This window comes from Puma concolor, chromosome B1, assembly GCF_028749965.1.
Source record: "Puma concolor isolate L17-30 chromosome B1, mPumCon1.1.hap2, whole genome shotgun sequence".
NCBI lineage: Eukaryota > Metazoa > Chordata > Mammalia > Carnivora > Felidae > Puma > Puma concolor.
Window position 1 is genome coordinate 161872434 of NC_141670.1, and position 26460 is coordinate 161898893.

Genomic DNA, 26460 nt, shown 5'->3' on the forward strand with positions numbered 1-26460 from the left:
TCATGATCTCAGGATTCCTGAGCTTGAGCCCCATATCAGGCTATGTGCTGACAGTGTGGAGCCTGCTTGAGATTCTCTTTCTCTCATTCTCTCTCTCTCTCTCTCTCTCTCTCTCTCTCTGCTTCTCCCCAGCTTGCATGCACACACATACTCTCTCTCTCAAAATAAATAAAAGTTAAAAAAAATAAAAATAAAAACAGAAACCTAGAAATCATATGTGACTCCTCCTCTCCCTCAGGTTCCTCATTTGTCACTAAGTCCTGCCCATCTTTATCTTGACTTTAACCTTTCTTGTAACCTTAAAAGCCACTCTCTTAGGACAAGCCTTCATTATTTGTCTCCTACATTTTGTAATAGCCTCAAATAAATCTTCCTGGCTCTAATTCTCCATGCCATCAAAGGGACCACATCTTTCTAAAACAGCCATTGTGATATAATGTAAGTAAATGGATTTTGTGGGCTATGAACATAGATTCAAATCCCAATTTGGGTACCCCCAAGCTGGGTTACTTAGCTTTTCTAAGCTCAATTGTCTAATTAAATCACTCCTTCAAGGGGCGCCTGGGTGGCGCAGTCGGTTAAGCCTCCGACTTCAGCCAGGTCACGATCTCGCACTCCGTGAGTTCGAGCCCCGCGTCGGGCTCTGGGCTGATGGCTCAGAGCCTGGAGCCTCTGGGCTGATGGCTCAGAGCCTGGAGCCTCTGGGCTGATGGCTCAGAGCCTGGAGCCTCTGGGCTGATGGCTCAGAGCCTGGAGCCTGTTTCCAATTCTGTGTCTCCCTCTCTCTCTGCCCCTCCCCCGTTCATGCTCTGTCTCTCTCTGTCCCAAAAATAAATAAAAAACGTTGAAAAAAAAATTTAAAAATAAATCACTCCTTCAAATTTTTTTAATGGAAAAGGAGCAGGTTGGAGAGAAGTGTTCTAAGATTACTAACAGTTCTAGCAATATTCATTAACACATCTCTTATCAGTGCATGCCTCTCATCAATGTATATGAGTATGTACCCATCCATGAAAAAGAGAGTATTTAAGCATGTTATATTCTTAATGTTTAAAAACAAGCCTTTTAAAAATGAAAATTTTGATTATAGCAAAGTTTCAGGATACAACATTAATACACAAATTCTACTGATTTCTTATACACCAACAATGAAAAATTGGAATTTAAAATTTAAAACATAACACTATTTACATTAGCAGCAGAAAAAAAATGAAATACATAGGTATAAATCCAACAATACATGTATAAGATTCATATAAAGAAAACTATAAAACTCTGGTGAAAGAAATCAAAGAAGAACTAAATAAATGGAGAGTCCATGTTCGTGGGTGGAAAGACTCAATATTATCAAGATGTCAGTTCTTTCCAAACTGGTCATCAGATCCAGTGCAATCCCAATCAAAATCCCAATGAGTTACTTTGTAGATATTCACAAACTGATTCCAAAGTTTATGTGGAGAGATAAAAGATCCAGAATAGCCAACACAATATTGAAAAAGAAGAACTAAATCAGAGGATTGCTACTACCTGACTTCAGTAGTAGTAATCAGTAGTAATCAGCCACAGTAATCAGACAATCATATTGGTGAAAGAATAGACAAATAGATCAATGCAAAAAGAGAGATCCCAGAAATAGATCCACACAAATACAGTCAGCTAACCTTTGACAAAGGATTGAAGGCTATACAATAGACAAAAGACAGTCTTTTCAGCAAATGGTGCTAAAAAAAATGGACATCCACATACAAAAAAAAAAAATCTAGAAACATACCTTACACCTATCACAAAAATTAACTTGAAATGTATCTTAGATATAAATGTAAATGCAAAACTATAAAATTCTAGAAGGTAACATAAGAGAAAATCTAGGTCATCTTAGATTTAGCAATGCAATGCATTTTAAAATACAAGCAAAACATGATCCATGAGAGAAAAAATTGATAATCTGGACTTCATTAAAATTAAAAACTTTTGCTTTCCAAAAGACACTGATAAGAGAATGAAAAAATGAGCCACAGACTAGGAGAAAATATTTGCAAGGCACATATCTGATGTCCTAATCTATTCAGGCTACTACACCAATACCATAGATAGGGTGGCTTATAAACAACAGAAGTCTATTCCTCACAATTCTGGGGGTTTGAAAATCCAAGATCAAAGCATCAGCAGATTTGGTGCCTGGTGAAGACATGCTCTCTGGTTTATAGCCAGGCATGTTGTTGCTGTGTTCCCACATTGCTGAAGGGGTAAGGAGTTCTTTGAAGTCTCTTTTATAAGGACATTAATCCCATTCATGCATATGCCATCCTCATGATTTAATCACCTTCAGAAGGCCTTACCTCCTAATACCATCACACTGGGGATTAGGTTTCAATATATGAATTTTATGAATTCAATATATGAATTATTCATATGAATATATGAATTCAATATATGAATATATAGCATCTGATAAAGGATTGGTATTGAAAATATACAAAGAACTGTTACATTTCAACAATAAGAAAACAAATAACCCAATTAAAAAGTGGGCAAAAGAGCTCAACACACACTTCATCAAAGAAGATACACAGATGGTAAATAAGCATGTGAAATATGCTCAGCATCATGTCATTAGAGAGTTACAAATTAAAACAATGAGAAAGACACCACTACACACATTTAGAATGGCTAAAATACAAACACCAAATGCCCGGTAAGGATGTGGAAGGAACAACAGGAAGTATTATTCATTGATGGTGGGATTGGCAGAAACTTTAGAATATGTTTGGCAATTTCTTTTTTTTTTTTTTTTAACGTTTATTTATTCTTGAGACAGAGAGAGACAGAGCATGAACGGGGGAGGGGCAGAGAGAGAGGGAGACACAGAATCGGAAGCAGGCTCCAGGCTCTGAGCCATCAGCCCAGAGCCCGACGCGGGGCTCGAACTCATGGACCGCGAGATCGTGACCCGGGCTGAAGTCGGACACTCAACCGACTGAGCCACCCAGGCGCTCCTGTTTGGCAATTTCTTACAAATCTAAACATATTCTTACCATATGATCCAGAAATTGCATTCCTAGGTGTTTACCCAAACGAGTTAAAAACTTTTATCTACATGAAAACCTGCATATCAATGTTTAGAGCATCTTTATTCATAATTGCCAAAAATTGGACGGAAATAACACATCCTTCAATAGCTGAATGGATAATCAAATTAGTGCTAAAAAGAAATGAGTTATTAAGCAATGAAAAGACATGGAGGAATCTTAAATGCACGTGAAGTGAAAGAAGTCAATCTGGAAAGGTTATGTACCATATCATTTTAACTATGCCATTCTGGAAAAGGCAAAACTATACATACAGTAAAAAAAAAAAAAAAATCAGTGGTTTCCAGGATTTTGGAAAGGGGGCACAGAAGGAAAGAGATGAATAGGTAGAATACAGATAATTTTTAGGGCAGTGAAACTATTTTACATAATACTGTAATGGTGAACACATGACATGCATTTGTCAAAGTCCACAGAACTGTATAACACACAACACTGAACCCTAATGTAAACTATAGGCTTTAGTGTATGTCAATATTTCTTCATCAGTTGTAACAAATGTACCACACTAACACCAGATGCTAATATGGGAAACAAGAGGAGTGGGTAGTAATACAGAAACTCTGTGTACTTTTGGCCAATTTTTCTGTAAACCTAAAATTGCTTTAAAAATAATATGTATTATTTTTCTTTTAAGCAATAAAAGATGAGGAAAAAAGGAAAAAAATTAAGGCTTTACTCAGGAGCCAAAGAAGAAAAGGGGGAGTCCTGTGGCCAAGGATAGGAGGACAGTGGGTCCAATCGGCTGGAAATTCAGAGAACAGGTGTTCTCTAGGCAAAGGCTTAGAGACAGCGTGTTGGGAGCAGCAAAGTTGAACCCAAAGGATGAACACAAGATTTTCAAAGTGTTTTTCAAATCTGTATGCTTATTAGAATTATCTGGGGAGCTTTTAATGCTCCCGATGCATGGGCTGCACCCTAGACAAAGTAAATTAGGATTTCTGGGGATGGGGCCCAGGCATCAGTGCTTTATATGTCCCCAGGTGATTCTATGTGCAGACAAATTTGAGAACTACTGACTTAGGGTTAGCCTTCCATATGTTGACTTAACTGAGGGGAGGATACTGGTTCAGTGGATTCAGCTGAGCAGAGAGGTGACTAAACCTAGGATACAAAGTTAGTGGGCAAGTAAGAATAATACTTACCTATCTAATGTAAGGAACACACTCATCACAAACAAGACTATGTAATGTTGTCTTACCTATCTGGGGTTCCCCATTGTTTTTTAGGCCTAGAAAGGTCTTGGATTCTCTTCCTAGAAAAAAAACTAACAAATACCAGCTGATTAATTCAGAGAAAATGCTTAACAAACATGGTTATATTAGATGACTCCTACTCAAACAAATCCCATCTTAGGGGGGAAAAACCCAAAGCACTATATGATGTGATCTGAAGAGTACTGAAAGCTCAAAGTATTCAAAAATATTGTGGACCCAAAATTCTCTCTCCTAGAATCATGGCTAATATAATACATACTGGAACAAAGACAATAAATCTGCAATAAAACCAAGAGCATATTGTCTCCAGAAGACCCCAGATAAAACGCACACTTAATGGGAAAAGCCCTCAATTCTCATATTAAGTTAATTTTTAAATGGCTTGATGGCACTGGATTCTGAAGAGATCATACAGATAAATTTCAGAGAGAATATTTGGCTTTGGGAAAACTATGAAATAGGCAAAGTATACTTTGAGTACCACTCAACCCTTTTTCTTCCCTACTCTGCTCCTTTGAACCTTCCCTGATTGTTCTGAATCTACCTATAGCAGAGTTTGTGCTCACCAAATACCCATGTGTTCCTCCATATTTCCAAGCTTCCCTTCAGTTGTTTACAGCCATGTGAATAGTTATGTCTAATTTCAACAGAAGTGTTCAGTATCAATTCCAGGGCCAATGTGCCTGCTCCATTCCCTTCTTCCCTTATTGCAGTGATTCTGTAAGCCACATATTCTAGATGGCATAGCTAAAAGACAGAAGAGGCCAAGCCATCTCACACTGGACTGTGACAGGAGGGAGAAATAAATGTTTATTGCTTTAAGTCATTGAGAGTTTTGTATCTTATTTGTTACTACAGCATTGCCTATCCTGTGCAGACTAATACACCACCTATGTGTGTAGCTCATATTGTAATTATTTATTCACTTTCTTGGAGTTTGAAGGTCCTAACAAATAACAACACTTTTTTGCCCACAATTAAGAACTAACTAAAAACAGACACAGGAGTCAGATAAATAGAATAAAAATACTTTCTCTATTATTGATTAGATGATACTGAAGACAGTAGTATGTATCCCTGACAATCCTGAATTGAACTTGTCCCCCAAAGCTGCAAGCCTCCGCCCGCAGGGGCTAAGTTTGCTATGTGACAGAGAACAGATCACAAAGATCACTTCCTATTGATAGACAGGTCCCAAAGAAATTGGACCCAGAAGGAACCAGTTCTCTCTTGCTCAATTCCATCAAACAGAAGTTACTTCCATCCCTCTCAGGAGTCTAATTAAGGGATAATAAGGTAAGAGGTCAGGAAAATTACTCAAAGGAAGTACTTCTTGCACAAAAAGTAAAATCATTCTTCCTAAAATTCGCCTGAACTCTTTAACAGACCCTTCTTTTTTTTAAGTTTCAAGTTTTTGTTTAAATTCCAATTAACATACAGTGTAATATTAGTTTCAGGTGTATAATTTAGTGATTCATCACTTACATATAACACCCAGTGCTCATCACAACTGTCCTCCTTAATACCCATCACCCATGTAACCCATCCCCCGGCCCACCTCCCCTCCAGCAATGCTCAGTTTGTTCTCTATAGTTAAGAGTCTGCTTTATGGTTTGCCTCTCTCTCTTTTTCCCCTATATTCATTTGTCTTGTTTCTTAAATTCCATATGAGTGAAATCATATGGTATTTGTCTTTCTCTGACTCACTTATTTCACTTGGCATAATAGTCTCCAGCTCCATCCACATCATTGCAAATGGCAAGATTTCATTATTTTTGATGGCTGAGAAATATTCCATTGTATAAATATACCACATCTTTTATCCATTCATCAGTCTGTGGACATATGGGCTCTTTCCATAATTTGGCTATTGTTGATAATGCTGCTATAAACATCAGGGTGCATGTATCCCTTCAAACCAGTATTTCTGTAAATACCTAGTAGTGCAATTGCTGGATGGTAGTGTATTTTTAACTTTTTGATAATCCTCCAAACTTTCTTCCAGAGGAGCTGCTCCAGTTTGCATTCCCACCAACAGTGTTAGAGGGTTCTCCTTTCCCTGCCTCCCCAACATCTGTTGTTTCTTGTGTTGTTGATTTTAGCCGTTCTGACAGGTGTGAAATGTTACCTCATTGTACTTTTTGATTTATAGTTCCCTGATGATCAGTGATGTTGAGCATCTTTTAATGTGTCAGCCATTTGGGTATCTTCTTTGAAAAAATGCCTATTCATGTCTTCTGCTCATTTTTTAACTGGGTTATTTGTTTTTTGGGTGTTGAGTTTTATAAGCTTTTTACAGATTTTGGATACTAACCCTTTATCAGATATGTCATTTGCAAATATCTTTTCCCGCTCTGAAGGTAGCCGTTTAGTTTTGTTCGTTGTTTCCTTTGATGTGCAGAATCTTTTGATCTTGATAAAGTCCCAGGAATTCATTTTTGCTTTTGTTTCCCTTGCCTCCAGAGACATCTAGTAAGAAGCTGCTGTGGGCCAATATCAAAGAGGTTACTGCCTGTGTTCTGCTCTGGACTTTTATGGTTTCCTATCTCATATGTAGGTATTTCATGCATTTTTAAATTTATTTTTGTGTATAGTGTAAGAAACTGGTCCAGTTTCATTCTTTTGCATGTTGCTGCCAAGTTTTCCCAACACCATTTGTTGAAGTCACTGTCTTTTTTCCATTGGATATTCTTTCCTGTTTTGTCAAATATTAGTTGACCATATAGTTGTGGGTCCATTTCTGGGTTTTCTATTTTGTTCCATTGATCTCTGTGTCTGTTTTTGTGCTAGTACCATATACTGTCTTAATTCACTAAGGTTTGTAACGAACTTGAAGTCTGGAATTGTGATGCCTCCAGCTTTGCTTTTCTTTTTCAAGATTGTTTTGGCTATTTAGAGTCATTTGTGGTTCCATACAAATTTTAGGATTGTTTGTTCTAGCTGTGTAAAAAATGCTGGTAGTATTTCGATAGGGGTTGCATTAAATGTGTAGATTGCTTTGGGTAGTATAGGCATTTTAACAATATTTGTTTTCCCAATCCATTAGCATGGAATGTTTTCCCATTTTTTGTGTGTCATCTTCAATTTCTTTCATAAGTGTTCTATAGTTTTCAGAGTACAGATCTTTTACCATTTTGGTTAGGTTTATTCCTAGGTATCTTATGGGTTTTGGTGCAATTGTAAATGGGATCAATTCCTTGATTCCTCTTTCTGCTGCTTCATTATGGGTGTATAGAAATGTAACAGAGTTCTGTACATATATTTTGTATTCTGTGACTTCACTGAATTCATGTATCAGTTCTAACAATTTTTGGTGGGGTCTTTTGGGTTTTCTAGAAAATTGTGAAAGTTTGACTTCTTCCTTGCCAATCTGGATGCCTTTTATTTTTTTGTTGTCTGACTGCTGTGGCTAGGACTTCCAGTACTATGTTAAATAACAATGGTGAGAATGGACATCCCTGTCTTGTTCCTGACCTCAGAGGAAAACCTCTTCAGTTTTTTCCAATTGAGGATGATATTAGCTGTGGGTCTTTCATATATGGCCTTTATGATGTTGAGGTATGTTCCCTCTATCCCTACTCTGTTGAGGATGTTTATCAAGAATGGATGCTGTATTTTGTCAAATGCTTTTTCTGCATCTACTGAGAGGACTGTATGCTTCTTATTTCTTCTTTTATTAATGTGGTGTTGACTGACTTGCAAATATTGAACATTTTACAACCCAGGAATGAATCCCACTTGATCGTGGTGAGTGATTCTTTTAATGTACTGTTAGATTCTATTTGCTAGTATTGTGTTGAGAATTTCTGCACCCATGTTCTTTAGAGATATTGGCCTGTAGTTCTTTTTTTTTTTTTTGTGGGGTCTTTGTGTTAAAATAAGCCCTGGCCCTGGTGTCAGGCAGGATTCAGGCCTGACACAGTGAGGGCAAATCCTTATGTGAAACACATGGCCTCCCTCATTAAATGGTGACTGATACATCATGAAGCTCCTTTCAGGAAAGTGGGGGGAAGCAAGGGGAAAAAACCCTTCAATCAGATTATCTGTTTCCATGTTCCCCTAATTCATTAGCATTGCTTCAGCCTTTAATTACAACTTATTTGCCCCTTAACACCTTGCCTAGGCTACGCTAGGGGAATAATGTAAGCAGGGATTCAATGCACACAAACCAGGCCACAGTGTTAACAGTGGACAGTTTCCTTGAGGCCAGTGTGGTCCTGGCAGCAACCAATCTTGGGGACATAGAACACTCAATCCAATAATTCTGCTCATCTAACAAATTATTATTCCAGCATCCATATTGGAGATTCTGGGTTTTTATTATTTTAAAATGAAATGCCATGTTCTTACACATGGGCAAGTTATTTAATTCCTTGAGCTTTCAGGAGTGTGCGGTGGGGAGAGGGTTGCAACTTAAAATAGGGTGGTCAAAGAAGGCATTACTGATCAGATTATATTTGAAAAATAACTAGCTACACAGATTTTTCAAGGAAAGATTTTCCCATTCCAATAGTTAATTAGCAAGAGCAAAGGCCCCAGGGAAGAAGCATGCCCCAGAAAAATAATAGGTGACCAGCGTGGTTAGCCTCATCTATAAAGGAAAATAACTATATCCATCTCAAAGGGTTGCATACCTAGCAACTTCTAACCATGGAGTGGGTATTCAATAAACGTTAGTTCCTTTTTCCTTTCCCACCCACAACACCTAGTATGAAACTCTGTATGTAGTCAATGCTCGGCCAACGCTGAGTTGAACTGAATTGGTATTTAATTGTTTAAAATATAAACTTAGTTTAAGTGTCTTATACAGGAAAATCAGTAAACTATCAGTAAGCTTTTATCACTTGAAGAGGTTTCTAGATAAAATACAGACTTGAAGTTTTAAGAATAGTACCCCACATCCACACTCTTTCCTCTCCAATGTCTAATACTCTGGACCCTTCTAATTTACCCCTTTGCTATTGCAAGCAACCTATCTGCATTTTGTCCCTCAAATTTCTGCTGCTTAATTCAAGAGTTCCCAGCCTGAAGTTCTCAAATACTTAAGGGATCTACAAATACAATAATGGGAGTCCACAACCTTTAGAATATTTCAAAAGGTCAAATGGCATCCTACACTATCCACAGTCAGTACAGGCTACCTCAAATACCCAATTTGTTTCTGAATTATATCATCTCCATGTTACCTCATACTGATAGGAGACTCTGATTAATACTTACATCTGTCCTTAATTAAAAAAAATTACCAAATGTAGTTTGTTTTGTGAGCAATAACAAAAAAAATCTTTCAAAACATGAGATTATGGTCATGGATAAAGATAACTAAAAGGTACTTTGGTGGTAAAATTTTTGGGATCAGCTATATAATTGATAAGATGCAACCCCCAAGTCATGCCTTTTAATATCTAGAAACAATGAAGATACTGTCCATTGCCAGGAAAAAAAAAAATCTACATCCAAATTCAACAGAAGAAGGGCTTCATCATGTAAGCACTGCATAAGCCCTGCCGAGAGAGCCTGAGCCAGCTTTCCAGAAAGGGTGGCTAGGTGGAGGAAAAAGAAAGCCAGAGTTGCAGACAAAACATTTTATATACATTAATCTTTTAAAACAAGTTAGCTTCTGGCTTCCATCATCACTTCCAAGCCAAGTTTTCCCTCGCTACCTTTTTCTTCACTAGCTAAATAATGTTTTTTTAATGTGTCACTTTATAGACTGACAGTTTCCTAGTTTATTCCTATAGACACTTTAATTGGGTTGTTACTTCAATTGGAAATAATCTCATTAACATTTGCTTCTTCTGTGTGGAGGTCTGACTAACATCCGTCCTCTTCATTCACTTCTTGTGTATTATGTCACCACAGCTACATCTCTAACCTATCTCTTCATCTTAACACAGGCTTCCCCCATCTTTCATGTCTTGCATTACCTCACAATGTCTAGTCATTGTCCTGTGCAGAAACGAAAGAAAGTGGTTGAAGGATTTTCACGTTTGAAGGCAGATTTTTTTTAAATGAGGATTACATTGCTGTCCCATGTCTTCATTGATTATTAATCTCCTATGGCTTGCCAACAGCTCAGAAAGTTTTTGAAATCCTTACCTTGGGTGCAGAACAATAAATATACCTTAATATAACAATAATTATGGAAATGATTACAGGCCTGAAGTGATTAATACAAACAATTTTCTCAGTCAAAATGCTCTTCTACATTTAACTATGTTGATTATATTCAGAGAATATTTTCTTTCATAATAATCAGGCACATCATATTTGTTTAACAATAATCTTTTTAGACGATGGGGATATGATTAAGTAATAAAGATAGCACAATTTCCTTATAGGATCAAGCCAAATTAACCAGCCAAACAAAAGCAAGAAGTGGTATAACACCACGAACAAAAATATGTGTTTTAAGTATAAAAACTTATCGGGTATAAACTATTTCACTGTGTGTGTTTAGCCCCAGGAGAGTTTGCTTACCCAGCATACATTTATTTGAAGTAATGTGGTATGTTAAGTGGGCACCTGGTAATACTCAGTAAATGTTAGTTTTTCTACCAGCTCTTCTGAATTTCATTTTCTCTCAGTTAAATCTACTTGATTGTATTTGTCCTATCAACTTCTCATGAGTCTTGTGAGAAAAGAGAAGTTTTTTTAAATGCAAAGCATTACATAAAGATAAGGTGGTGGTATTTACTGCCTGGACGAGTTGAAAGAAATAAACCCCTAGGAAACATAGCAAATAAGAAATCCAAGAGTTGGGACACCTGGATGGCTCAGTCAGTTAAACGTCCAACTCTTGGTTTCAGCTCAGGTCATGATCTCACTGTTTCATGGGTTTGAGCCCCATATTGGGCTCTGTGCTGTCAGCACAAAGCCTGGTTGGGATTCTCTCTCTCTCCTTCTCTCTCTGCCCCTCCCCCACTTGTGCTGTCTCTGTCTCTCTCAAAATAAATTAAAAAAAAAACTTCAAAAATCCAAAAGTCTAAATAAAAACAATAAATGTAAATGTTAAACAATAACAATAAATTTGAATGATTTAACCCACTTATTAAAAGAATGGATACAAATAAAATTATTATTATTACTGACTTCTCATCTATATGAGCCACTGACATGAATCCTTGATATTTCTCTTTAATGATTCTACTCTGTTACTTCTTCTAGCTCCATCTTAGCCAAACAGAGTAAGCATCGATTGTTCAGGAGGTATCTACTTTGTGCACTCTATGTACACTTTCTTTTTTCTATTGATAAATTTCATTAGCTACTGTACTTGAAATAGAGGTGAGGGGATATTGGGATACAGTGACCTGGAGCTTCACAAAATCTGTCACAAGACTATCAATGCAGCATCCCAAGTCCCTTAAAGGTTCAGGCCTAACATGTAACATACACCTAGTATTTAGCAAACAAGTAAAACGCTGAGTGAATCTAAGGAGAGTTCTACATCTCCATCTTCTTCCCCCATCTCACTTCTTAATCACTTTAACCCTCTTGTTTCCTTTTTCTGTGGGAATTAGAAAAGGGCCTTATGACCAAGAAAAAGCACAGGAACCCCCAAGATAGGCTTTCCCTTCAGATGCCCCAGATTGAGTCTGCACCATCAGCTAGTTAGAGTCTGGGAGAATAGTAGTACACCTACAATCTTACCATTTCCTTGCAATGCCAAAGGGACCAGTATCTATAAGAAGAAAAGTAAAAGCAAACATTATATTCAATAAGAATCAAAGACATGATAAAGATAGCATCACAAATCAATACAAAAAGAGACTGTGAAAAATAACTATCTAGGGGAATGGCCAAATTAAATATGTCACAGCATGTACCAAAATAAACCACAGGTAAATCGAAGAGTTAAATACTTTTTTAAAAAGTTGAATTAGGGGCGCCTGGGTGGCGCAGTTGGTTAAGCGTCCGACTTCAGCCAGGTCACGATCTCACGGTCTGTGAGTTCGAGCCCCGCGTCAGGCTCTGGGCTGATGGCTCAGAGCCTGGAGCCTGTTTCCGATTCTGTGTCTCCCTCTCTCTCTGCCCCTCCCCTGTTCATGCTCTGTCTCTCTCTGTCCCAAAAATAAATAAACGTTGAAAAAAAAAAAAATTAAAAAAAAAAAAAAGTTGAATTAGAGGATGCCTAGATGGCTCAGTCGTTTAAGCGTCTGACTCTTGATTTTGGCTCAGGTCATGATCTCAGGTTTGTGGGATTGAGCCTTGTGCACTGTCAGTGCAAAGCCTGCTTGGGATTCTCTCTCTCCCTCTCTCTGCCCTTTCCCCTGCTCTCAAAAATAAACACTTTTTTTTTAAAGTTGAATTAGAGCAAAAGTAAGAGAATATCTACTTAATCACTGGATTTTAATCTCAGTTAAAGGCAACAAAAGATATAGAGGGAAAAGATAAATAGATTAAAATATTTAAAACTTAAAACTTCTGGGTGCCAAAAATTAAAACTTAAAGAGGAAATGAAAATATTTGGCAACAAGATGACAAAGGGTTATTAAAGTCTTAATACCTGAAGATTATAAAAGTGTAGATGAATACGAAAACACCAAGGTATGTGTCAAAAGTTGAATGGACAAAGGATAGAAACTGAATTAATATAGGAAGACATAAAAACATATATGAAGGCATAAAGACATATAAAGATGTATTTGGTAAGACATAAATAAAAGAAAAAGTTCATGTTTACTTGTAATCAAAACAATGTAAGTAAAGGATGAGATTTTTTTTTAACTATAAAATTAGCAAAAGAATTTTGCAAAGGATAATGAAATTAGAAGAGTAAGACAAAGGGTGCCTGGATGGCTAGGTCAATTAAGCGTCTGACTCTCAATTTCAGGTCAGGTCATGATATTGCAGTTTTTGAGTTTGAGCCCCAGGTCAGGTGCTGTGCTCCGTGCTGACAGTGTGGAGCCTGCTTGGAATCCTCTCTCTCCCCTTCTCTCTCCGCCCCTCCCCTGCTTATGTTTTTTTTTTCTCTCTCTCTCAAAATAAATATATTCATAAAAAAAAGAAGAGCAAAATGAGATGAGTATTTTTGTGTACTGCTGGTAGAAATCTAAACTAGTACACTTTATGAAAAATAATTTGGCAGTATAAGTCAGCAATGTTTATGTCCTTAATCTAATTCTACTTGTAGAAATGTACCCTAAAGAAATCATTCCAAGTGCAGGCAAAAATGGATGCACAAACATGTTCATTGCATTATCAGTGGAAAATTGGGTCCACCTGAAATGTTCAAAACAGAAGAAATGGTAAAGCAAATTAAAAATCATGTTTAGTTTTTTTCTAAATGTGGGAAAATGTAGGCGATCATACAGGCCAAGCTATGTAAAGGCCTATTATAATAGGCCACAGAAGGACAGATTGTTCCAGTTTCTTCTTGGAGTTTTTAATCATACCTGAGAATTCTGAAATATCATTTCCTACCCTCTGAAGTGTTTTGGGTAATGAAAAGTGAGTGTTCTCTGGCATCAAACATGACTCAAACCCCAGTTCTGTGACTCAGCTATACAACCTTGGATAAGTTACTTACCTTCTCTGAGACTCAGTATCCCTTCTCAGATAGGAGGGTAATAGGTATGTCTGTATAAAGAGTACTGACATATATGTAAAGTACTCTGCAAATAGTAGATGAATGGTAGTCAGAATTATTAGTTACTACTTTAGCGTTATCAAGGTAGGAGCACTACAGGAAACACAGCAACCAAGTATTGATTGGGCTCCCACTATGTGTAGCAGTGCTCAGAGAACAAAAATGAGCAGGACATGTTCACCTCTCAAGGAGTTTACAGCAGAGTAGGAGATAGGCTACAAACTTAAAAAAAGAAAAAAAAAGTAAATGGAATTTTTGAATTGGGATTTTTTCTATTACTCTACTTTTTTTAATGTTTACTTATCTTGAGGGGGGAGGGAGGGGAGAGAGATAGGGGGAGAGAATCCAAGCAGGCTCCACACTCAGTGCAGAGATGCACGTGGGGCTTGATCCCACAAACCATGAGATCATGACCTGAGTTGAAATCAAGAGTCTGATGCTTAACCTACTAAGCCACCCAGAAGCCCCCTATTACTCTGCTTTTTAAGGCTAAACTGATTTAGACCTAAGGAAAAAGGAAGAGTAGCCTTACAAATACACCCTTTGTGCCCAGTCATGCTTGTCCCATGGACTTTTCACGTATCACCAAGCTTGGTTTTCAGCTTTATATACACAGGTCAGAAAGTCAGTATAACCCTGAATAAATCTTTTAAAAAATTCTACAAATATTAATAATATGAATGAAAACACTTTTCCTATTGCCCTATCATGGTAGTTTCTCCCACAGGTAGAGACTGCACTCTTATTTTGGAAATACTTTTGATGTTATCTTACCAATTGGCAGAATAGAATAGCTCTCAGGTGGCTATTGTTAGCTAATGTCCCAAGCAAGGCAGTGTTACCATGGTTTCCAAACTAGAATCACCCTGGGATGTTTAAAAATTGTAGGGCCCAGGGGCACCTGACTGGCTCAGTTGGTTAAGCATCAGACTTTGGATCAGGTCATGATCTCATGGTTCATAGGTTTGAGCCCTGCATTGGGCTCTGTGCTGATAGCTTGGAGCCTAGAGGCTGCACTGGATTTTGTGTCTCCCTCTCTCTCTGCCCCTCTCCTGCTCAGTCTCTCAAAAATAAATAAATGTTAAAAAAAAAATTGTAGGGCCCAGACTACACCCTAGACCAATTAAATCCACAATCTTTGGAGGTGGAACACAAGCACTGGTATTTTTCAAAGCAGACAAGTTTGGGCTCTACCACATATTGTTTAATGAGTAAGGCTACTGGCTCTGGAATCAGACAGCCCAGAACCAAATCCTGACTCTCATCAGGAGAGAGAGGGAAAGCATTTCAGACAGAAGAAATGGCAAGCGTAAAGGTTGAGGTGGAATCAAGCAAAAGGCACAGAAGGATAGTTGGTCAGGGTGGCTGGAGAGAAGCGAGCAAGGGAGAGGACAGCACAATTTGTGGTTGGGCCAGATCCAATGAGCCCTGCCAGAGTTTGGAGCAAAATGATGAATATCATCTCCCTCTAAGAGATAATCAGAACATTATGGCTGTTATACGCCTTAAATGTCTGTATTTTATTCTGTAACACACAAACCACATCACACACATTGCCACCTCCAGCTACAAATGGGATGGTCCAAGCCATTTAAAAGAGAAGGCTGCCATCTGCTGGGAGAGAGCATGACTAAACCTGTTCCCTGACGGCAGTGACGAGGCATTGTTCACTGTGAGTCCCACTGCAAGCACAAGTAAAGTATTCTGTAACATGACAAGGATGAAATATTAAAGTATAGCTGTTCTCCACTTTGTCCTCTACCCTGACTCCTAAGGAGCCCATGTTTGAGATGCTCAGCCTCTAGTCCTGGGTTGTACCAAATGGTGTACAACTGACCTACAAAGTAAAGGCAGGAAGCACATCTCAGAATAGATCTAGGGGGCACAGGAAGAGAAGGTAAGAGAGAGTCAAGGTGGAGTTTGAGAGAAATAGGAAAGGTATTTTTGGAAATTAGCTGTCATGATGATTGGGACCTGGGAAAAGAAATGCTTCAAGAGCATTTTAGCAGGTTTTGCTCTTATGTATCCCTTCAAGATACTTCAGTAAGAGACCTACTTTATTTTTCAAGTCTTTTTGAAGTAAAATTTGTGCTTGTTTTGTGTACACTATTGTTTTGAAGATTGGTCTTGAAGCAGTCCATTTCTATTTTGGGTGTGACTATGTAAACAGTGGGATGTTCTTTGATATGACATAATAAGCTATGTGATCCATTACTACTGTTCATTCTTCTTGATCCTCTCCTAAGCACGGCTCCCTAGCACTGTGCTCCCCACTGCCTTAGCTCTGGGTCATTGGGCAAGAGATAGGAGAGTGTGGGAAAGGGTTTTGCTTGAAGGTGAGAAGATAGAGGCAGGAAAAAGGGCAAGTCCTTCCATTTGGTTAAACTATGACAATGACGACAACAGAAACCAGGGACTTCTGTGCAAACCAGAGATCAAAACTAGCACTTTTGTGACACATTTTCTCAAATTTCAAATCTATTTTTCATGTTCATTTTTACCCAATTTCATCTATGTGAAGACGGCACTGGCAACTGGTAGCTGCTAAGAAAGCTGTATTTATAACCCCCACAAGGGGCACCTGGGTGGCTTTGTCAGTTAAGCATCAGACTCTTGATTTCAACTCAGGTCATGATCTTGGGGTCATGAGCTTATGGTCGTGAGATCAAGCCCCACATTGGACTTTGTGCTGAGCATGGAGCCTGCTTAGATTTTTCTCTCTCCCTCTGCCCCCTCCCTGGTCCATGCTCTCTCTAAATAAAAATAAATAAATAAATATAGATAAATTAATTAATTTAAAAAAAACTTTAAAAACACTTTATAACTCATACCAAACACCACAATAAATTCCAAAAGGATCAAAGATTTAAATGTTTTTTTTTTAAGATTATAAAAGAAGACACATGGGTAATTCCTTCATAACCTGCAAGGGAAAGAAGGACTTTCTAATTATGATTCCATACAGAAGCTAAAGAAGAAATGACTGATAAATGTTATTATAAAAATATTTTTATGGCAAAATAAAACAAAATAAAAATAAGCAAAGACAAAGAGACCATTACTAAACAGAAAAAATAGGTCATACATATCCCAGACAAAGGGCTAATCCTGCAAGTAAGAAAAATATCTAGCAACTCAAAAGGAAAATAGAATAGGCAAATGACATGAAAATATATATATATATATATATATATATAAAAAGATGCTTAATGTCATTCAGATGGTAAGGTAAATGCAAATTAAAACTTAATTGACATACTAGTTTTTCATCAATTAGATTTTCAAAAAGCCAGTAGTTCAACCACACACTACAATGGTGAAGCTATAGAGAAAGAGACAATTCCATTGCTTGTGGGCATCAACTCCCATGGAGGGTGATTTTGTTAAATCAAAGTTCCAGATGTGTTTACCCTTCAGTGATCTCACTTCTGGAAATTTATTCTACAGATATAACTGCATGACATGTACTAAATGATATCACATACAGGTTTATCTATTACAGCATTGCTTATAATAACAACATCCTGGAAACAAACAAGGTGTTAAACTAGTAGTGGCACAACTATGTAACAAAACATGGGGCATCTGTTTTTCTTTTTCTTTTTTTTAATGAAAAAACTCTGTATTTAGTTATATGGGAAGATACACTGTCAAGTAAAGAGTGAAGAACAGTATGGCTTATGCTACCCTTTGATAAGAAAGGGGGAACACATACATAAGCTTGTACAGTATTTTCTTGAATTTATATAAAGATGCATAGAAATGAATAAAAGTGGTTACTTATAAAAGGGGAGAGGGGCGCCTGGGTGGCTCAGTCAGTTAAATGTCCAACTTCAACTCAGGTCATGATCTCACGGTTTGTGAGTTCGAGCCCCGCACTGGATTCTGTGCTGACAGCTCAGAGCCTGGAGCCTGCTTGGGATTCTGTGTCTCCTCCTCTCTCTGTCTCTCCTTCCCATGCTCATGCTCTCTCTCTGTCTTTCAATAATAAATAAACATTTAAAAAAATGATTAAAAAACTAAATAAACATTTTAAAAATGGAGAGAGGGAACAGAGTGGGAGGTAGACATTTCCTCGTAGTCTTCTATTTGTTTTGGTTTTTTAATCATGTAAATATCTTACAAATTTCAAAATAGCTTTAAATTTAAAAAAAAATTTACTCAATATGATTTCCCTCCATACCCCCTCACTTGCCTGAGATTCTTGCTTTTATTACTTCTCTAATCCCTTATAAATCCAAGTTAAGTACTCTGAGTTCTGTATGCTTGAGATTAAGTATTTAATCTCTATTTCAGCCTATTTTAGGTAAGTAGCTTAAATGAATACTTTGTTCCTATTTTTTTCTGAGCCTTTCTTCTCCATTAAAAATAGAAGTAGTATTGCCATTAAACTCAGAAAAATGAAGTATCCCGTAGGATACTCCAATCACTTTGCTTTGTATGCTATACGGATGTGTTATTGTTATCAACATGTTCAGCCTTCCCAATCACACTGACAGTCCTTCAGGGACAGGATCCTTGTCTTACTCATCTACAACTCAGTGTCTACACCCTGAATATATTAAGTGCTCAATAAATTTTAACAGTGACACCCATGATTAGGTGATGATATATTAGTAAGATGATCGGCCCTATACTATAAATTTTTAAAATATGCACACAACCAAACTGCCATGTCTCAGTCATCTTTACACCCCCACAGGACACAAAGAGTGCTTTAGTAGATGCTCAGCAAATGTTTGTTTTTAAAGTTTATTTATTTGAGAAAAAGAGAGCAGGGAGGGGCAGAGAGACAGAGAGAGAGAGAGAGAGAGAGAGAGAGAGAGAGAGAGAGAGAATCCCAAGAAGGGTCTGCACTGTCAGCACAGGGCCCAATGCAGGGCTCAAACTCACAAACGGTGAGATCATTACCTGAGCCAAAACCAAGAATCAGATGCTTAACCGAATTGAGTCACTCATGTACCCCAAATGTTTGTTGGAGGAAGAAATCTTATTGTGTGAACAGAAGCATGGTGACATGTTGGCTAAATATTGCCTAATACTTACACTATTTTATGTAAATATTATGCAAATATGCTGGATGCTTATTTAGCTTTACTAAGGGAATTGATGTAAAGACTTAGAATTTTTAACAAGGAAAATCTAGAAAACAATTGAGAAGATTGGGAGTTTTAAAACAGTATTTATTTTCTAAAGCAGAGTCTGAGAACTTTTGAGAGTCTCATCATCACACTAGTTCAGAGGGGGCTACTTTAGGCATCATGGACAGGGAAAGCCCTCTAAGAGCTAGGCTTTCTCACCTTTTAAATGTGGACTGGCAGAGAAAGACAAATACCATATGATTTCACTCATATGTGGAATTTAAGAAACATAACAAACAAACATGAGGAAAAACCAAGAACCAGACTCTTAACTATAGAGAACAAACTGATGGTGACCAGAGGGGAGGTGGGTGGGGGGATGGGTTAAATAGGTAATGGGGATTAAGGGGTGCCCTTGTGATGAGCACCAGGTGATGTAAGTGTTGAATCACTAAATTCTACACCTGAAACTAATATTTCACTTTGTTAACTGAAATTTTTTTTTAAGATTTTTAAGGAAAACCTTTTAAGTAATCTCTACATCCAGTGTGGGGTTTGAACTCACAACCTGGAGATCAAGAGTTGCACGCTCCACTGACTGAGCCAGCTAGGTGCCCCATAACAAATTGGAATTTAAATATAAACTCGGCTGAAAAAAAATTTTAAGAAAAAGAAAAAAACCCAACCAAAACAAAATAAAATAAAAATGTGGACTGGGATCTGAATAGGAATTAATCATGAGACAAAATCCTAAAACACAGTATCTTGGGAGACAAAACCACAAATATAGATTCTGAGGCCAGAGCAGGTATGGGATTGGCCTTTTAGAGAACAGAAAAGAAGCCGGTATGACTGGGGCAGAGTAAGCAGGAGGAAGAACAGAAGAAGGTGAGGTTAGGGGACCCATGGAACTCTAGAGACCCTTGCAAAGGTTTGGTTTATCCTAAGAGCAACAGGAAGCCACAGGCAGGATTATATAGCAAGGGTGGCTTCCTTTTTTTATAAAATAGCATCCAGTTTGACTGAGCCAAAAAAAAAAATTACTATTTCTCCAACCCTTCTTCCTTCACCTTCAAATCCAGTGCCTCCAATGCAAGTTCAGAGGAAAAAGCCAAATGAAATGACCATGAGATGGGAGCAAGGAGGTCCACGTGGCTTGAGACTAGAGATGGTGTGGAGAGTGGTGGGACATTTGGTTGTGGAGGTAGCCAGGGTCCAGATCATGTGGGACCTTGCAGGCCTGCTAAGGACTTTAGATTACAAACTAAGTGAGATGAGAACCCCCCTCTGGAGAGGTGAAAGCAGAAGAGCTGCATATAATTTATGTTCTAAAGATCTGTGATTACTATATGAACAATAAACTGGGGCAGGGGGCGGGGGGGCAGGCAGGATAGGACCAGAGTGGAAGCAAGAGTAAGCTGAAAGCTACTGTGGTAGACCAAGCAAGAGATGACAGTGGCTTACAAAGGTGATGAAGCTTTAGATGTTAATAAATGGTCAGTTACGATATATCTCAAAATTGGGGTTTGCAAATGGTTTAGAGGCTGAGTGTAAGAGAAAAACAGGTGTCAAGAATGACTCCAAGGTTTTTTATCCTAGCACCTGGATGAATGAGTGATGGTACCATTTGCTGAAAAGGGGAACAATAAAGAAAGAACAAGCTTGAGTGTGCAAGTAAGAGCTCAGTCATGGACACGTTCAATTTTACATGCCTACTAGATATTCAGGTACAGATATTAAATAGACAATGGTTATAAAATTTGGGAGCTCAAGGGAGAAATTTGAGAAGTTACCAGCATACAATTAAAGCCATGGAACTGATGACATAACCCAGGGAACCTAGAGGCTGGGAAGAGAAGGAGGATCTAGGAAAGAAAACTGAGTCAGGAACAATTGATGAGGTAGGATGACAATGAAGACAAATAAAGACTTCCAAGAAAGAGGGAGTGAATGTGTCAAATTAATAAGATGAGGATAAAGAATTAACCATTGATTCTGGCAAGGCAGAGGTCATTATGACCTCAACAAAAGTAACTTCAGACAAATAGAGGAGATGAACATTTAAATGGGTTCTCAAGAGAATGAGAAGAGAGTATATGGAGATAATGACTTATAGACAACTACTGTTTTTGAGGAATTTTTCCTCAACATGGGGTTAAGGGAGTTTTTTTTGTTTTTTTTTTTTTTTTTTTAGACAGGAGTTATTGATGCATGTTCATGTGCTGCATGACCCAGTAGAGAGAATAAAATGATGCAGGAGAGAAGAGGGGCTAATTTTAGGAGCAAAGAGCTTAAAGTTAGATAAGATGCGATCCAACATACAGGTTGAGAGAATGGCCTTTATTAGGAATAAGGACAGTTTATCCATTTTTAACAGGAGGAAAGGTAGAGTATATATATGTACAGATGCTGGGAGTTTGGTAGATTCCATGTTGGAAAATAGATTGACAGGGGAAATGTAGTACGTTTGCGCTGAGAGCCCATTTGAATTTCAAGGTCATTAATTTAAAATCAGTGAGGATAGTTGTTTTTCTCTTGTCATTGGTTTTCAAGTGCAGGCAAGAACTGGACTGAACTGGGCAAGAACGACAGGAGAAGCAAGGGAGGTAAGGATATTTGCAAAGGAGTGATTCCACTTGTGGACCATGGATTATCAAGTTAAGTAAAGGGAGACAGAGGACAAAAGTAGTGATATATATACAAAAGGTAGTGAATGGTTAATAGCATCAATAGGTTAGAGGACCTTTTGAAGTTGAAGAATTGACGGGGGGTACAAGGAGGAAGAGTGAGCTGGAAAGATACGATATGGTTAGAGATTAGAGTGCTTGATAAGGAAATTTTGGAAATGGCACAGCAATTGACATTACAAAGACTAGAGGAGTGGGTGCCTAAGATGGGATGAAGGACACCATCATTCAAAGCGAGGAGGTCAGGGGCGCCTGGGTGGCTCAGTCGGTTGGGCATCCGACTTCGGCTCAGGTCATGATCTCGCAGTTCGTGAGTTCGAGCCCTGCGTCGGGCTCTGTGCTGACAGCTCAGGGCCTGCAGCCTGCTTCGGATTCTGTGTCTCCCTCTCTCTGACCCTCCCCCGTTCATGCTCTGTCTCTCTGTCTCAAAAATAAGTAAGTGTTAAAAAAAAATAAAAACAAAAAACAAACAAAGCGAGGTCAAAGAACTGAGAAGCCAAGTGAATAATCCATGTGAATACTGAAATTTCATGCATGATAAGGTTGGCAGTGGAGAGTAAGCCAGTAAATTAGAGCAGTTTCAGTGGAGTGGAGGGAAAAGAAGCCTTACTAGGTGGGTTGAGAAGAGAATAATGGGTGGAGAAATGGAGTCAGTGAGTACAGACAATTTTTGGACAAGTTTTGCAGTGAAGAACAGAAAAATGATGGCAATGGGGGGGAAAAGAGGGGTCCGAAGAGGACATGGGGTCAAGGGTTTTTTTTTTTAAGATGAAAGGTTCTAGAGTTATGTTTATAGAGTATATGTGAGCATTCGTGGGACTGATTCATTAGAAATGGAGAAATTAATTCTGTAGGAGACAGGGGTGATTGTGGCAAGAACAAAGTTCTTCAGGAGACAAGAGTGGAATCCAAACCACAAATGGAAGACTTTGCTTTTCATAGAAAAAGGCACATTTCTTCTCTGAAATATGGAAAAAGAATCTATAAGTATAAATTTGGGCAAGGCAATAGATTAGTGGTAAAAAAAAAAAAAAGAAATAAGAGAGCTCATGACTGATTGCTTCTATTTGCTCAATAAAGTGTAAGGCAGTCTTCACCTGTTTGGAGGCCAAAAGTATAACATTTGGAGGAAGGTAAAGAGGACAGTCACCTTCTCAGAGACTAGGAGAACTAACTTACTAGTGAATAAAGTGGGATTGCTAGAAGTATCAAATGATTGACTAAGATTTGTGGTCATGTTGAAATAAAAGCAATTATATGATTGTGTGATTTTGTATAGCAAGAGTCAGCTGCTCAGGTGCATGCAGAGGGTGGATGGTTAAGTTTAACCTGGGTTGGGGTTTTGCCAGGAGAAGTATGGTAGATAGCCAAAGAGTAAATGGAGTGGGGAAATATGTGAGCCCCTGAGAGACCATAGAATGGAAGCTGATAAAGAGGAGTCTAGGAGAACATGAGAGTAAAAGTGGTCAGCTGAGGGACTGGAAGCCCAGTTTGGACAAAGAATTGTTCTGGGTGGGGTCATCAAGGAGAGGTCATAAGTGAACCAATGGGGTTAGAGCAAGGGATGTTTCTACCCAAGATCCGTCAGCTCTGTCACTTTGTGAACTTGGTGAGGACTATAAGCATTTAGTAAATGTACATTTTAAATTCCTCTGGAGTATTTTGTTACTACAACTTTAACCATGTAATAGCTAGCATTTATTGAGTACCACCATGTGCCAAACACTGACAAAAATATCCTCCCTTCAAGGATGCCATCTTTTAATTGGGGAGAAAGATAACGATGTAGTACAAAGTCTTAAGTGCTATAAAGAACTAATGTTTGAAGTGGCAACCCAGAGAAAATGCAGTGACTAACTGTAGTGAAGAATTAAGGGCTTCAAAGAGAAGTTACAATGAATAACCAAGGCTAGGAAGTTATCAGGTGAAGAGAGGGAGAGAGTGAAGAGATTCAGTTTCTCTTTACCAGAGTCTCAATTACTCATCAGATGACTGCAAAGCAGCAGGTAAACGATACAAAAATTACCTTCCTTTAAAATAGGTGAGCTCTTGCATGCAAACATCCACATTAGAACCCCGAGTTCTACATAGGGCGGGGTTGCTCAGTGTCTCTGGAAAGGGCCCCAGCACCTACCCCTCAGGCAAGATAGCGGAATCCGTGGCGGGAATCTGGTCACCAGAGAAGGCGCGGTCACTACGGCGGCGCTGGGAAGCAACTCGGCTTTGTGGGGCTTGTGGGTCTCGCGGGAAGCAGAGGGCCCCCGGGGCTTACGGGATCCCAGGCGTTTACTGTGATTGCGCAGTGCATGGGGCTCGTAGGCTTCTTGGGGCTCATAGAGTTCGTGGGGTTCATAGCGCTTGTGGGGCTCATAGGGTTTGTGGGGTTCAGATGTCTCCTCGGACCCATAAAACTCAATGCCCCGGTATCGCGTGATCTGCCCGTTGGCCTCCCCCGGTTCCTCCTGCTCCTCGGGTTTCTCCGGCTCCTCGGGTTCCTCGGGTTCTTCGGGTTCCTCCGGCTCCTCAAGCTTGTGTACGTCGAGGAGCCTGACTACAAAGGGCTTCGGATGGGCTTCGCGGGGAACGGCTGTTTCTGTCGTGTCATGCCCATCCGAAAACGCTGATGAGCCTAAATGTTCTTGGTTCTCCATTGGCGCCCACCCTCTCGACCGGACACAGGCGCGCTGTCTTCTGCGCGACCCGAGGGGCCTGGGGTGGGCGGCGCCCAAGCCCCGCCCCAGCCCGGCCAGCGCCCGGCCAGCCCCGCCCTGGGGCCCTCCCGGCAAGTTCTCCGGTTGCCAAGGGGACGCGCCTGCTCCAGGCGCCCACCTGCGCGCGCTAGCCGGCTGAGAGAAACCTGCGAGGTCCTGAGCCGCAGTTCCCGGTGTTACCGGCGAGGACTCCCGAGCGCTCTCGGTAGCTCTGTGTTACTTGCCGAGGCCTTGAGGCCGAACATACCAGCTTTCAGTGTAGTTACAGCAACGCTCAGGCAGCAGAGCCGGGTCCCTTTTCGGTTCAGAGGTTCTCTGGCGCCGGTTCTCCTTAGCCCTTTGTTCCCTAATCACACTGGGAGGAGTAATAGTCTAAGGCCCTCGATCTCTAAGATTGATTTCCATCAGTGTCTAGTAAATGCACAACAATCATAATGTGGGTGTGGGAGATGGGTGAGACCAATATGTCATTTGGTCCAAACTTAATATTCAGAAGAAATCTCAAATTTAGATTTTTAAATTTGCCTTCACGTGAAGTTCTACACACAAGTCACAAAGAAACACAGGATTAAAAGAGATTATATTCATCTACATCTTGTGTCCCGTTATAGGGCACACTGTCTACTGAAGTGTACTATAAATCGTTTTTTATAAATCCTGTATTAGCTTGTGAACAGCACAAGTTTAAGTGTGGTATGCGTGTGTGTGTTAACATTAACTTGTTAAATGTGGTATCTTTTAAATTTTTTTTTTTCAACGTTTATTTATTTTTGGGACAGAGAGAGACAGAGCATGAACGGGGGAGGGGCAGAGAGAGAGGGAGACACAGAATCGGAAACAGGCTCCAGGCTCTGAGCCATCAGCCCAGAGCCCGACGCGGGGCTCGAACTCACGGACCGCGAGATCGTGACCTGGTTGAAGTCGGACGCTTAACCGACTGCGCCACCCAGGCGCCCCAAATGTGGTATCTTTTAAACACAATATACCAAAATTTTTATAACCCTGTTTTTGGCAACCCCCTGTCTCTTTTTTATCATTTTTAAACTAAGAGATTTTTAGAGGTAAGTGATCTTTGGACATCTCTCAATCCCAAGTATACTTTTTGTACACTACTTGGTATTCCTTGGATATACTTTGCCTCACAGCACAAAAAGTTAAAAGAGAAACATTTTGGATTGTGGATGTCATCTAGAATGGAACAAGAAGAGAGTGGCATATCTCAATCAGGAAATCTCTCTCCCTTAGACATGATATAGACATGTGCAGTACTGTATGGAAATTCAAGAAGTATATCTCAAAAAATTGGGGAAAGGAGAAATAAAGCTATCAGAGAGTTTTAACTCAACACATGAACAATCAGGCAAGAGTTATGTAAATTCGCCTTAAAGAGGCACCCCAAAACAGTACTAGTCTACCACTAAATAGAATGCCTTCAAATATCCTATCTTAGTGGTTATGCCTATTCAAAAATTGTAGAGGGGAGAGGGTCCAACTCCAAAGACTGCAAATATTACATACAGCTAGTTCTTCAGGCCCTCTCAAGATGGATCTCTGACATGACACCACTCTGTATCAATAGATCATGCCTCACCAGGCAACTTTCTGACAGGACCGGCTTTCCAGGGATTTTGCTCACTGGTAGGGATTAGCATCACAAAGGATGGATTCTGGTCCATATCGCAATTATATATTGGCATTCTAATTTTATAAACCAATCTCATGAAAATGACTTCTGTCTTTCTAGGGAGAAATTTAGGAATTGATCTGGATTCTCTCTTTCCCTCATCTCCCTCTCTATCCACAGGGCATCAGCAACTCCAGTTCATTCTTCAAATGTGTTTTTAATTCATCCTTTTCTTTTCATCTCCTTTGCCAGTACATCTCACGAATGCCAGTCCAGGCCACCATCAGCCCTCAAACTGGTGTAATGACAATTACGACACTCCAAACTATTTAGAATAAACCTCAAGTGAGGATCTGGAGAAAGGGGAACCTTCTTACACTCTTGGTGGGACTGCAAAATGGTGCAGCCACTCTGGAAAACCATATGGAGTTTCCTCAAAAAGTTAAAAATAGAACTACC

The 26460-nt window shown here is 39.2% G+C and overlaps 1 protein-coding gene across 4 annotated transcripts in view; it reads right to left on the minus strand.

Annotated features, from left to right (window-relative positions):
• Positions 1–24371, minus strand: part of SPMAP2L (sperm microtubule associated protein 2 like) — a 56303-nt gene extending 31932 nt beyond the window's left edge. For 2 of the 4 annotated variants that reach the window (XM_086704983.1, XM_086704981.1), the window contains exons 1-3: positions 23801–24370; positions 11960–11990; positions 4291–4356 (exon numbers count right to left, since the gene is read on the minus strand). In XM_086704983.1, coding sequence (XP_086561109.1) covers positions 4291–4356; positions 11960–11990; positions 23801–24317 — 614 coding nt within the window. In that variant the 5' untranslated portion in view covers positions 24318–24370. Of the gene's footprint in view, positions 1–4290; positions 4357–11959; positions 11991–23800 lie in introns of all 4 variants that reach the window. The other 2 variants (XM_086704982.1, XM_086704984.1) reach the window with 2 other exon arrangements.
• Between the last annotated feature and the right edge of the window lie 2089 nt (positions 24372–26460).